Below are 14200 nucleotides of genomic sequence, written 5' to 3' on the forward strand. Positions count from 1 at the left end.
TCAAGTTAGATAGTAGTTTTACATAGATACCTTGATATCATATCAAATCATTAGGTTGATATTTTCAGAGAGTCAAAATTATAACACCAAAAATTAAAATAAAATATATTTTTGTAAATTTATTTAGATCAGATTATTTTATGAAATACTTTTAAATATGCAAAAAGTATGAATACATGAAATATGTATTGCATATTTTAAGATGCCATAATATAGCCTTTTTAAACATTTTAAAATTATATTTATTTTTTCTTAGATTTAAAGTAATAATATGGTTATATTTATGCATATACAACAGCACTCCCTGATTTTAGTATTATCATAAATACTTCCTCTTTCAATACTTCAATTTTTGTTCAATAGAGCATCTTTCAAAATGCTCTGTTGAACAAAAATTATCTGATTATTGCAGACATTTTCATGCAGGCAGAAAACACTTGAAATTTATAAATTATGTGCACAGTGAATTTTGATTAAACGTTGATTATATTGAGAGATTTTAATAATAACACTTCAAACTATTCTAAATAGACATATATGTGCCATTTAACTCAGATGGTAATTTGTTTGTGGGATTCATGTTGATGATTTACTTGAATCAAACAAGTTTTTTGAATGCCTGCTACATACCAGGCATTTCACTACCTTCTGGGATTACAGCAATGACTCAAAGCAGATAGTCTTTGCTCTCATGAATTTTTGCAGTCTAACATAATGATCCTAATACGTACTTCCCATTTTGAGATAAAAGGTACCATCAATTGTTGGCAGAAAAAATACTAGCCACAGACTTACATGTTTGCCTTCCAGCTTGCCTTTCTCTTAAAGCATGACTCTATATTTATAGGCCAACTGAACTCTGTTATTTACAGTAGATTCTTCTTTTTTCAACTATTATTAATATAAATACAATTATGTCTTACTCATGTAATATGACCTACAGAAGATATCTGTCACATACCAGGAATATTTGTGCCATCTCTAAATGACTGTGTCACAGAAAGAAGGTACATCTTCCAGAGCCTTAATTTTAACTAATAGTCAACAATTAAAAAATTTGAAGTTACAGGTAAACATACCATGGAGGAGAATGTTGAATTCACAGTGATACTTAAAATATAACACAACACTTCAAAGATATTAATTTAAGTAGCATGCTTTTATATAATCAAAGCCCAAAAGATGATCTCTGAAGCCTTCTAAAAAATATAGTAATACGAATGTCTATGTGGTATCCTATCAATGCCTACAATGATAAAAGTTTTTATATACCAAATAGGAATTTTCAATAAAAAATACACAAGGTTAGAATCTTATTTAGGATTATATGTGAAGATAGTTTATTCAATTTCAAATTGCTTTTAGTCTACTCAAAGTCAAGTGTCTTGTTTTGCTTCCACTAAATGAAAAAGAAAGAAAGAAGTAGCCTATGCTGGAGAATGAAAAAGTACAGAGAAAATATTTTGTGAGACTTAGCTGACATTTTGAAACAAACTAAAATCAAACTGAAATAATTTTATTTTGGGATATATAATAGATTTCAAAAAACAAATGGTATTAACTGACAAGAATCTATTCATTGTAGAACATTTGAGAGACATCAAAATTCAAGATGTCAAAAGAATGTGCAAATAATATAAATAAAACGTTCACTTTCGTACTTGCTATCATTACAGGATGGAAACGTAGAGGTGTTAACTGGTCATTAGTAATACAAAATTAGAATGAAAAGCTTTGTTTGAACAATGTTCCATAAAGCTTATTCACTACAGAGGAATCTTAAATTCTTTGTAAGACTTGGGACAATTTTTCAAAGGTAGCATTTAAATTATTCACTCTGTTAATTCACGTATAACCTTTAGTCTGACTCTTGTCTATAAAAGTCCTCACATCCCTAAAAAAACACTTTTAAGGATAGTAAATGAACCCTGTAGAGATTAGTTCCTTACTAATAATGCCGACATCCTGCCTGTCCTAAAGATTAAGATAAAGCACGTTATTCAGCATTTTCACCAAAACATGCTCCTATAAAGATGATCATGTTATTAAGCAAAGTGAACGGTTTTACAAATGTTCTTCTGAAATGTGACTCCACTAGCACTGAATCTTCCCTTTTATATTAATGGTGTTTTGAAGACAATGTAATATAACAAAGATCTCTGGTTATAATTTTGATGGTACCACACTATCAAACTTTCAGACACTCAATATTTATGTAACTATCATACTCACGTTTACCTTTGGAACGGTTGCAGTAATCCTCTATTATGTGTTAAATGAGGGAGTGATACCACCAAGCCAAACTGAGCAAATTAATGTATTTTCTGATTTTTTTTTAGCAGACAGAATTTTTAAAGGGTAAAATTATCTGAGATTATAAATACATACACACCCAGTTGCCTATTCAAATTTTGAAGTATCTAAACTAAGATATCGAGTGAGGGACAGGAAGAAGAACTATCCTTAGTGATTTAATCTAGCAACCTATAGTTCACTATCAACTGATTTGTTGGCAAACCAAAAAAATTCTGAGTAGTTTACATATATTCAATCAACATCCGTCTTCTCTGCTTCAGCCACACTTGTTATCAGTCATTTTCTCCAGCCAATTTTTTTGCCGTACCTTAAACTGACCAACGATATTTTTCCTTGTAGCCTTGTGAATTTTAATTTTCCTGTCTGAAATGTAAATTTATCAGCTAAATGCATGGCTCACATCTTCAGTCAGTTTTGGTCAGGCTTCTGCTCAAATGGGGTCTCCTTAGACAGACACCTGAAATAGCACTACTGCCTCCCCACTTGCCTATCACTCCCTGTTGTCTTGGCCTGCTTTATTTTTTTCCCTAGAGGTCCTGCTTCTGCCACCAGGAGGGCATTGGTTTTTCTTTTTTTCTAGTTTTTCTAGTATACCTTAACTGATAGCTATTCCTTTCCTACTCAAAACCATTTTAAGAAGCAACTCTCTCAACTACACACAGGTCTGACTATTCAAATCACCGTTTTGTAGACTTGTAAATTTTTGGAGGCAGACAAACAAGGAAAATATACCAGCAAAAGCAAGAACAGGTAAAAGGAGATTGTTTAATGCTCTTATAATGAAAAGAACCTTGTTTCTGAGGGGTCCTGAGTTAATAAAGAGTTCTGTGCTAAGCAGCCAGCACTTGAGACTTGAATTAAGAATTACTGTTAGACAAAACTCAGAATCTAGAAAACAAAAATGAGGACTGATACTAAACAAACAAACAAAAAAACCACACAAAAAAACCTTGCCTGTGGTCATCAGTGGCAAGTGGTTTGGGTAGGTTAAAAGGAACACTACAATATATTATATCTCCATATTCTACTTAAGTAAACCCATTTGTATTTTAACCAAGCTGAATGTACTTTAATGGTATGTAGCTATGACAATTCCACAAAACTTTTATTATTGAGTACAGTTAAGAGATTCATTTTTATTCTAAGGAATAAATATTATGCTATTTACTGAAATTGTACCATCTGACATGAATACAAAATGTAGCTTTAGTGCATCCTTCAGTTTCATGAAGTAGCGATAGATGAAGGAAAACCAAGTACTTTCGTATTCGTTAATCCATGTGGCACACTTAAGCATATTTAGTTGAATTACATTAGCAATTCCAGGTGGAAATATGTGGCATTTGAATCTTTGTTTTGAAAACTGCTGTAGGAGGTATTTTAAGTCCAAGAACAGTTTCAAGTCATCTGAGGGTTATGGTTCTCATCCAGGGATTGCTGAGAACATTTACACTGTTGATTACTATAGTCAAGTGACAGTAGTGGTCCATTTCAGATTTCCATTTCAGATTTCCAGTGTCCTAACAGAAAAGTCATACCTTTGTTGCCTGACAACAGAGATCAATAATCTAGCAGCCAATATTTGATCATGGGGAACAGAAGTGAAAAACCACTCATGATAAACAGGAATTGGGGAAAGAGTCATTGGGGACAGGGTAATAGTGGAATCTAAGATCATGCATAAGAAAGAGCAGTTGTAGACAGAATCTCCAGGAGCTTGATGTTAAAACAAGCAATTGAACTTTGGTGCTTCTCCCATCCCTGAGTTCCTAAACTTCCATCAGACTCACTCCTCAACTAAACTCAAATTCTACAACGTAAGTGTAAAGAGTGTGCTGGATATGCAAAGAAAGCTCAAAGCAAAGTCCCTTCACGCCCTTCCCAAAACAATGTCATCTTATGGATGTCCTTTCTACCATGCACTTATCTCATCTTTGTTGCCTAAATTAGGAGTCAAAATATTGGTGGCTTGCAGGAGCCACACAGGCCACAGGAGCCACACAGATGTATTTTGTTTGGCTAATAAAAGGAATCACAATTTAAATTAGAATGACTTATCTTTAATACACAGAATTTCCTATTCTGAAAAAAAATTGAAGGTTTCTTTCTACGTGGTTATGAGTAGACAGAACCTAATAGGTCTTCATTTCTTGTAGCACACAGGCCCATTCTTATTGCCCACGAAGGCCCATGGTCCATCGTCCAATAGTCTATACAGATGAAACCAATAGTAGCTTCAGTTGTCTTCCCTAGTGACAGGATTTAGATACTCTCTCTACAGAAAAATGGTTCATTATAACAGCATCACTTGGCATTAAGTGTGTGTATGTGTGGCATAATTTAATTCTATATTATTCAGATTTATTTCTATTAGACATGAGATTAAAGGATTTAAAGAAAAAGGAAAAATAGAATAGAATGTTCTTTTCTTAAGGGTGTTTTTCATTTCCTTAGAAACCAAGGGTTACTTTGCACAACTTAATCTTTTCATCATCATTAACATTAGCATTCTGAAACTTAAACAGTAAACAAGAGCCACTATATTGAACAGAGTTGTTTTCCTTGTATAAAACACCCTAGCTTGCTGCCCTTTTTGACTTCTGTCTGCTTTGTATAATTTTTGACTTCTGTCTGCTTTGTGTACTTCTCCTGTCCCTTATTTTATGATCATTTCACTAGATCCAGCAATACCATTGTATATTAGGTGCTATAAACAAATGAGAAAAGGAATATCAAAAATGAAATATGATTAAATGTCAATATAATTTTAGATAACTTGAGATAACCTATTTCCCTAATGCTTAGAAAGTTTTCAATTTACTTATTTCACAGTTATATATTCAGAAGTTTGCAGCTGCTGACCTTTCATAAAATAATACTTCGGCACAAATGAAAAGTAGCGAATGCATCGTTGCATATGTAGCTCCAACAGTAATGAGCAGAGCCAAATTGTTTTCTACTAGGATAATTGTCTTAGTCACTGTAATAAGAGGATTAAAATACATGAGGAATTGGACATGATTTTTTTTTTTTTTTTTTTTGCACGTTACGCGGGCCTCTCACTGTTGTGGCCTCTCCCGTTGCAGAGCACAGGCTCCGGACGCGCAGGCTCAGTGGCCATGGCTCACGGGCCCAGCCGCTCCACGGCATGCGGGATCTTCCCGGACCGGGGCACGAACCCATGTCCCCTGCATCGGCAGGTGGACTCTCAACCACCGCGCCACCAGGGAAGCCCTGGACATGATTTTTTTACATCAACTTAGGTCTAATATTGCCAAGTGTATTTTGGATAGTTTCATTTAACTTCTTCAAAACTTACAAAAAATTATATTTCCTCATCAATGTGTATGCCTTTCACCAGAAATAACTCAGAATGACTTAATGATGACTGGGAAAAGTAAAGAATAGAATAGCAAAGAAATTTGTAATCATAATTTTGGGGCTAGGCAACATCCACAGCAATCTAGCCAGAAGACCACTAATGTCTTATAAAAATATTTAATATTTTGACAGTTAAGAATCAAGTTTGGATGTTATAAAATTATAGAACAAGGGGAATATATTTTCCCCTATTTATCCAGAAAAACAAAACTCTCATATTGCACTAAAGGTCATTTGCTTGATGTCAATACGGATGATCTTGTATAACACAAACAAAGTTTTAGTCTTCATACTTCAAAAGCTTGTACAGTCATCTATTAATCTACCTTTGTATAGAACTTTGTATAGAACTTCTATTGTTAGAGTTGCTGTGTTTCATAAGGCTTTATGCAGCAGACTGTACATTTATTTTTTTTAAATTATTGTTTCAAATAGAATTCTAGGATTTGTTGATGAAAACCACCAGAGAGACAAACACTATTTACCTTAGTGATAAGGCAACAATGCAGAATAGAGGTAGGATAAAAGTGCCTTAGAAAGTAACTGTTTAAAACCAAATCCTTAGAACTATCCCTCCCATAGGACATATATACTAGATCCCTCTCTCACTTTTATTTTCATGAGTAAAGCTCTGTACAAATTTTCAAAGGCTTAATATCTAAGAACATGTTTTGTACTTCAGGTTTCATTTAATATGTAAATTATGTTGGCAACACTTTGTTATATGTCATATTTGAAATAACCAGAATCGTTATCATAGAACTGAGAGAGAATTAAATCCAGATCTTAAGCTGTATCTTTGTCCTGATACATTGAAAGAAACATGGCTTAAGAATAGGCCCAGATAAGGATTTCTATCTTTAATAACATTTCTCCCAAACATTTACATGAGCTTAGGACTCTGTCTATGGCAACTATATTGAAACATTTTTCCACCTACTATATAATCTCTAGCACCTTTAACCTCTTGGTGGTGTCTTCAACCACTTTCAATTTACCCCAATAGAACATTGTCATCCAGTCTGCCTGATAACTTGCCATCTTGGTTTCTCAGGTTCCTCTCTTCTCAGCATCTTGTGCAGTCTTTCATCTGGGGTTCTAGTCATCTTCTACTATGAGGTATCCTACAGAGTTTATTCTTATTCCACTATAGTTGTTCTGCAAAAATTTTCCGCCAGTTTAGACCTTGCTCTCTTTAGAGAATGAAAGAGAAGAATGAAGATAAATAGGCAAAAAGAGAGGGTTCTGAACCCTTGGATGTAAAAAAACAAAAAACCAAAAAAACCACATTACACTTTTTTTTTTTTTACACTTTGTTTAAACGTTGGGAATATTCATACAGAAACATTGGTTATTTAAGACTTTTCTTTCCATGAGTGCAAGTCCTATTTTACTAGGAGTATGTGAAACTCTACTTGCAACCCTTTGGAGGTGTGTAAGGCAGAGTTTGGCGAACTCCCTTGCTATAAATCTAAGATATGTAATTGGCAACTATAAGGAAAGAAGAACATCAACATAGAACTTTAATCTTCTACTCTTCCAAGCTTAGTGATTTTTGACAACGGAAGGAAAAGGATGATGATGAGCAACTTGCAAATGCCCCTCAACAACATAATTGTTTCTAATGAAGAATCAACTTCCCTTCACTCCCCTAGCTCCATGCTTGGGCCAGAGAAACCCCACAGAAGAAGTGACCAACTGAATTCATTGTTCCTTTCTATAACCTCCTCTACCTTCCTAGAAGTACAGGAGTGTCTGTAATACTCAACCTAGTTCACACCTGGTTCTGCCATGTGCGCTGACCAGGACACATTCTCATTGAATCAGCTGTGGCATCCTCTGTTGGCATCTCCTTTCATAATGTGAAGACACTCCGTCATCTTTCATTTCTCAAATTTGCTGTGAGCCCACAATATCTTAACCGGAAATCCATAAAGAACATTTAGGATGAGCCTCCCAATCTCTCACCTACATAGTGATATCCTTTTGCCTCTGAGCCTGTTTATTTTTGTACAATTATGGTGTTACGTTCAAACCATGACTTCAAATCATTTTCTTGTCCCCTTGACTCAGCACTGCCTATGTATTTACCCAGTTTCTCAGAATTAGTCTGAACCAGTTGTTCCAAAGTCTTTTTGAATGCCATTCCGTAGTTGTTGTAAAGCAGCCAGGGCCCTGACTTGGCAGGCACCCAGAGGCAAGCTTTAAATAGTTCCAGTGTAACCGTTCCTGACCTCACTCCTTCCAGTAGGGACTCAATGCCATTAGGCAGCTCTGAGTCCAGTGAATCTAAAAATGTATTTCCAGTGAATCTAAAAATGTATTTCCAGAAATATTTTTTTAAAACTTAGTTTTTTTAGAGCAGTGTTTTAAGTTCACAGTGAAAAGGAGAGGGAGATAGAGTTTTCCTATATACCCCTTGGGCCCCTTCCCTCCGACATGCATAGCCTTCCCCATTATCAACATCATTCACTAGAATGGTACATTTTTTTTTTTAACCAAGGATGAACCTACATTGACACATCATAATCAGCTGAAGTCCACAGTTTACCTTAGGTTTCCTTTTGGTGTTGTACATTCTATTGGTTTGGACAAATGTATTATGACATATATCCATCCTTAGAATATCATGCAGAGTGTTTACACTGCCCTAAAAATCCTCTTTGCTCTGCCTGTCTTCCCCCCACTCACCCCTGGAAACTACTGATATTTTAATTTTTCCCATATTTTTATCTTTTCCGGAATGTCATAGTTGAAATCGTACAGTACATGTTTCCTTCGGCTTGGCTTCTTTCACTTAGTAAAAGGCACCTAAGTCTCCTCCGTGTCTTTTCATGGCTTGAGAGCTCATTTGTTTTTAGTCTGTATTTATCTGGATGTACATCGTTTACTTATCTATTCACTTACTAAAGACATCTTGCTTGCTTCCAAGTTTGGGCAATTATGAATTAAGCTGCTATAAATGTTCATGTGCAGGTTTTTGCGTATACATAAGCTTTTCTGGCAAAAAATTTTAGATATTTTAAAATAATCTAAGTGTTTCTTGGTACACATTCTCCTTTCTAAATGCAAATACTCATTAAACATTTTCTACATACTAGTTCTAGAGCTTTCTGGTGGTGGTCAGGAACCAATGTGATTCTCTTAATGGGTTGATTTTGTGTTCTTACCACATAAGCTTGATTTTCTAGTAGTTGTGATGAAAATAAACTCCTGGTTCAGATCGAGGGTGATATAATGAATCTGTTATCAATATACTACTGAGGACAAGGACCAAGGAGAGGAACAATCTAACAGGTCCCAGGGTGAGAAAGAAGTTTATGGATCTCTACCTGTTAAATTTTTAATTCTTTAAAACTTATACTGATGTGCAAATTAATTTAGCATATATATTCATAAAAAGGAAATATTTCCATCCCACAGAGTATAAAAATCTTGAAATATGCAGATGCATGTGACAAATAACGGACGTTCTATGAATGTACCTTAGTGACTTATATAAGAAAATTAAATATATATATATATATATATATATATATATCTATATTTTTTTTTTTTGCGGTATGCGGGCCTCTCACAGTTGTGGCCTCTCCCGCTGCGGAGCACAGGCTCCGGACGTGCAGGCTTAGCGGCCATGGCTCACGGGCCCAGCCGCTCCGCGGCATGTGGGATCTTCCCGGACCGGGACACGAACCCGTGTCCCCTGCATCGGCAGGCGGACTCTCAACCCCTGCGCCACCAGGGAAGCCCCAAGTATATATTTTAAAATACCTGAGTTAAAAAATAATACCCGAGGTATTTAAAAGCTATACTATAGTAGTATAGCAGAGGATGTATTTGGCAATGGAGATTGTTCAGCTGTAGACATCAATAAAGTAAGCCAAAGCAAGTTGACACCCAAACTTACTAGTTTGGCTTAATAAAGGATTTGCTGTGCCTTACTTTTAAGAAGCCCCAGAACATTTACAAATAGGTGCTTATTTTTCTGGTAAAATAGGATACCCACATGTTTTGTTACTACCAATTAAAAAGATGCAAGAAAAAAGAAACCAAGAGTTTAAGAGCCAAACTAGAATTAACTGTCCTATTGGGAAGTTTCTTAGATTGCCTAAAGAAAAATATGAAAACACTTTCATGGATTGTTTCCTTTAGACTTTCAAGGCAAGAATGATTGCACACTACATTGTAATATCTGGCAGAGGTTCATTTGATCACCATATTTTTAGAAATTTAATGTGAAAGAGAAATGTCAAACCTTTAATCTCTAGATTGGTGTTTATACTCCTTATGTTGACACTCAAATAACTTTGGCAGCATTCTGAGTAGTTGGCAGTTTCTACAAAATATGCCAATTAAAGAGCACAGCAACTACATCATGCCACCTTCTTCTAAAATATAAATATTGAACTTTTACTACGTGCCATCATGCAGAACTGCTATGACAACATCTTTGTAGACTTCCTGAGCTCCTTTAAAAAGTGGGATCTCATCAACACAAGGAAAGGTAAAATATCATTACTGTGGCTATAATTATCTGGTTGGCAAAATAAGCTCTGTATAGAATTACAGGTTAAAACAACTATTTAGTAAAATTAAATGCTTTAGTTCAGCTCAGCTTATATGTTCAAGGGAATAGGTGAACAATGAGAAAATATAGATTGGTTTTCTATCACATTTATTTTTTTGTCTCTGGTTAAAAAGCAAACTTTTTATTGTAGGACATTTAGAAAACAAATTTGTTGACAGGAAAGTAGTTAACGATAAGCCATAATCTTACATGTGAGATGAAATTTTTCTGGTATAGTATTTATATATATATATTTTTTCTTTTCTGCAGATACATATAGGACTTATTTCTAATTTATTTAAATGCATCCTAATAACTCATTATCTTCATATACTTTCAAGCTCAATAGGGACTTTTTAAAAATAAACAAACCTGTGTAATTTTTATAATATTTCTATAATTTAGTATAGACACTTAAATTTGTTTAAACAAAGGCCAGCAGTGTTATGGACATTTTTGGCTGATTCCAAAGGAAGTGAAAGATGTTCAAGAATAAAATTTATGCCAATTCTTCTAAGAAGTAAAAGAAATGTTTCTAGTAAAGCATAATAAATACTGATACATAATAAAGTGAACCAACACAGGTATTATGTGTACTATAGAAATTTTCAAAATACACGTAGGTTGAATTTCCGGGAAAAGTCACTTTCCAATAAACCACTTGACATTCTTTTTTAAAAAGACATCAATCTGGAAAAACAGTGTTGAGCCTAGACAGAAAGTACAAATCAAACCCAGTGGAAAGTCTTTTACAGAATTAGTAGACAAAATGAGCCACAGAACATTCTCATATTTAGAATAGTTTGAAATAGAAAGCAAGACTCAAGGGATTTCCACTTTACTGTTACCTAATAGAGGAGGAGAATCTCTAAATATCTGTAAAGTTTAGAGACTAGGAGAGTGTTGGGGAACAAAAGTGCTAATTTTTTGTAAAGGAAAATTAAATTTTTGAAGATTGTAATATAAATTAGGAATAAGTTGTTAATTATGGCAGATAGACTGAGTGAAAATTCAGATTTCCTCCTCTGCTCTGCACCTTTTGTCAGTTTTCTGTTCCCAAGCACTTTGTTTTCCTAGTAACTATTCTTTTTTTAAGATTTTTATTTTTTGATGTGGACCATTTTAAAAGTCCTTATTGAATTTCTTACAATATTGCTTCTGTTTTATGTTTTTTGGGTTTTTTTGGCCACGAGGCATGTGAGATCTTAGCTCTGTGACCAGGGATCAAACCCACACCCCCTGCATTGGAAGGCAAAGTCTTAACCACTGGTCCACCAGGGAAGTCCCCCTAGTAACTATTCTTAAATCACCATGTCTAATAGATTATGGATCTTAATCCTTACCAGATTGTAGCAAATTTAAATTAGCAGTGCAGAGCTTACCCTGTGGTCCATTTCTTTTGGAGAAATACACTAGGTAACAGTATGTGTGATAGTCAACTCTACCTATTGACAAAGAAAAGTTCTAGCTGGTATCTAGATGCATTCTTAGACTGATTGTGAATCAGATGACTTCTCTGCAATCAAAACTAAACATTTCTATTCATTAAGTCTCTCATAATGTAATCCAAATAAAGTATTTCCAGTTAGTGTCCTAATTTAAACTCACACAGGGAAGAAATTAAAGAGGAACTGTCAGTGGATTTGCTTTGAAGCTTTCATTTAGTACTTCCACACATATCAAATCTAGGCTTGAAATGAGAAATCCCTCTTAGATTAAGTCACTTTTAAAACACATAGCTTACTCACCATTCCGACTCTCTTCATCAATGGCAACTATGGTGGCTGGTGGTCCCCCCCTAGCTAGTTTGCAATCTAAAGAGAAAACAAGACAAAGTAAGAAGTAGCTACTGCAGGAGCATTCACCCTGAGAGTAAATTCATTGAGATGTATATTGATATTTAGAAAGAAAAATCCTGCAATCAAATTAATATGCATCATTTCTTTTAACAGTTTTTTATTTTTAAAAAATTCTCGTAAGAGCTATATAGATTCCTTACCACATCGTAACAAAGACACTTTGTATACCATGAAACTGTTCAATTCTTACTGGAAAACACCAGCAGAGACCACTGGAGAGCAGAGGTCCTTCAGGACAGAGATAACAGGATGGTAATTTAACCCATAAAAACAACATAAAGGGATGATTAACAAGGATAAATTGTAATTAAAGCATCACAACAGAAACAAACATAATTGGACTTTAATTGTAATAAAGGGTCTAATTAAAAAGAGTGAATAGATCTTTAATAATGTTCTAAAGAGAATAAAACAAAGACAGACAAGCAATGTTCATGAGGTTGTTTGAGATTTTATTTTTGTCATCTTACCCTCATATTGCCAGTCTGGAGTCAAAAGTATAGAGTCATCAATGGGAGCAGATCAGAAAAATGAAAGAAAGGAAGAAAGAATACATGTATATATTTAGCGAGGATTTAAAGACATAAATAGCATTATACAATAACAGATACATCACCTAATGATTTCTGGAAATGAAGTATATAAAATCCTTAGATTTTTGTAATTCTAACAGTAGTAACAAGTTTACTCGATAATGTATGTCATTAACATCTTAAAAATTATAGATCAACTCGAACATAACATACAGTACACCAATGTGTCCTATGAAAAGGTAAATAAAATTACTTATGAATTGTCTATTATCCCTGTGTTGAACAAACCTTAAGAATAGTGCCTGTCAATCAGTAGTGATTAATTTGTTATTTCAAACAATGCTAATACCGAAGTATCTCATGATAATGAACATAAATAGTACCATGAGCTATAACATCCATGATAATTAAAATGTGAAAGTTTTGCCTGGAAGATGTCAAAAGTACACTTCTGAGACATCAAGCACTCTCCCAGGAGGTACTCGGTCAGCCTGATAGGGCTGTGTCACACAGTTAAATGTACATGGCACTGTCCTGTGACTGCAACATAAATTGGCTTAAAGCCATCCAAGTACGTGTGCTATTTGGAAGATGATTTCAAGGTTTACTTTTATCTATTAAAATTCTGCTATTATGTACATGGGCATGAATAAAAAAGGCTTTGGCGAGCATTGTTCTATATTGTAAGATATGTGCTCTCCCATATGAAGCTTAAAATATCAGAAATCTCCAGTTTTTCTCTCTTCATCCTGGTCAGTATTCATGGAGTTTCAGGTCACAGCATTTTTAGATCTAAAATATCTCATTACACTTCATTCTCTCCTTCCTATACCCCCTGACATAGCACAGCTCCTCACTATTTGTCACCTCTACTCTTGCAGTGGTTTCCTCGCTGATTCTCCTAGAAGCTTTGTTCTCATTCTGCATTCATTTATTAACTTCACGAGAATTATTTTATGCACCCAAATCAAAGGTAAAATAATGGTACTTCTCTGCACAAAGAACTTAAGTTTCCTTTGGAGTGAAGAAAATTGTCTTCGAATATCATTCAAAGGATGTCATGGTCTTAACACTGTTTACTTAGAATTAAGCACTGTGCCCTTCAGTCACATCAGAGCCCTTACTCTTGCTAGAATGTATCTTGCATTATTAAGGAAGTTTTGTCACCTAAATTCATTGCTGCCTCTACTCCTGCCTGGCAAGTCTCTGCTTCTCTTGGTAGAACTAGATTTCACCTATTCCATGAAAACTTGTCTATTTCCCCAGTCAGAATTTATCTTTTACTTCCATGTTCTCATAATACTTTGTTCATCTAGTTTTTTATTCATCTATGCATTCAAAAATTATTCAGTCAAATTTGTAGATAACTTACTACGTGCTGAACATGGGAATTAAAAACCAACAACTTCTTTCTTCATGGATCTGAGTGATCAGATAAAAGAAAGACTCATAAACAACCACATAGGTATGGCACAGTGTGGTCTATGTGAGTCAATTCTTTAATAAATTCATTAACAACACAAACGGTTAAAATACAGAGAATG

The 14200-nt window shown here is 34.5% G+C and overlaps 1 protein-coding gene across 8 annotated transcripts in view; it reads right to left on the reverse strand.

The window, feature by feature from the left end:
- The window catches only part of PCDH15 (protocadherin related 15), a 727135-nt gene that overhangs the window by 588611 nt on the left and 124324 nt on the right, over positions 1 to 14200 (reverse strand). For 6 of the 8 annotated variants that reach the window (XM_033841882.2, XM_033841881.2, XM_073793727.1 and 3 more), the window contains exon 2: positions 12013 to 12078. In XM_033841882.2, coding sequence (XP_033697773.1) covers positions 12013 to 12078 — 66 coding nt within the window. Of the gene's footprint in view, positions 1 to 12012; positions 12079 to 12593; positions 12609 to 14200 lie in introns of all 8 variants that reach the window. The other 2 variants (XM_019936466.2, XM_019936415.1) reach the window with 1 other exon arrangement.

This window comes from Tursiops truncatus, chromosome 16 (assembly GCF_011762595.2).
Source record: "Tursiops truncatus isolate mTurTru1 chromosome 16, mTurTru1.mat.Y, whole genome shotgun sequence".
In the NCBI taxonomy this organism is placed as follows: Eukaryota; Metazoa; Chordata; class Mammalia; order Artiodactyla; family Delphinidae; genus Tursiops; species Tursiops truncatus.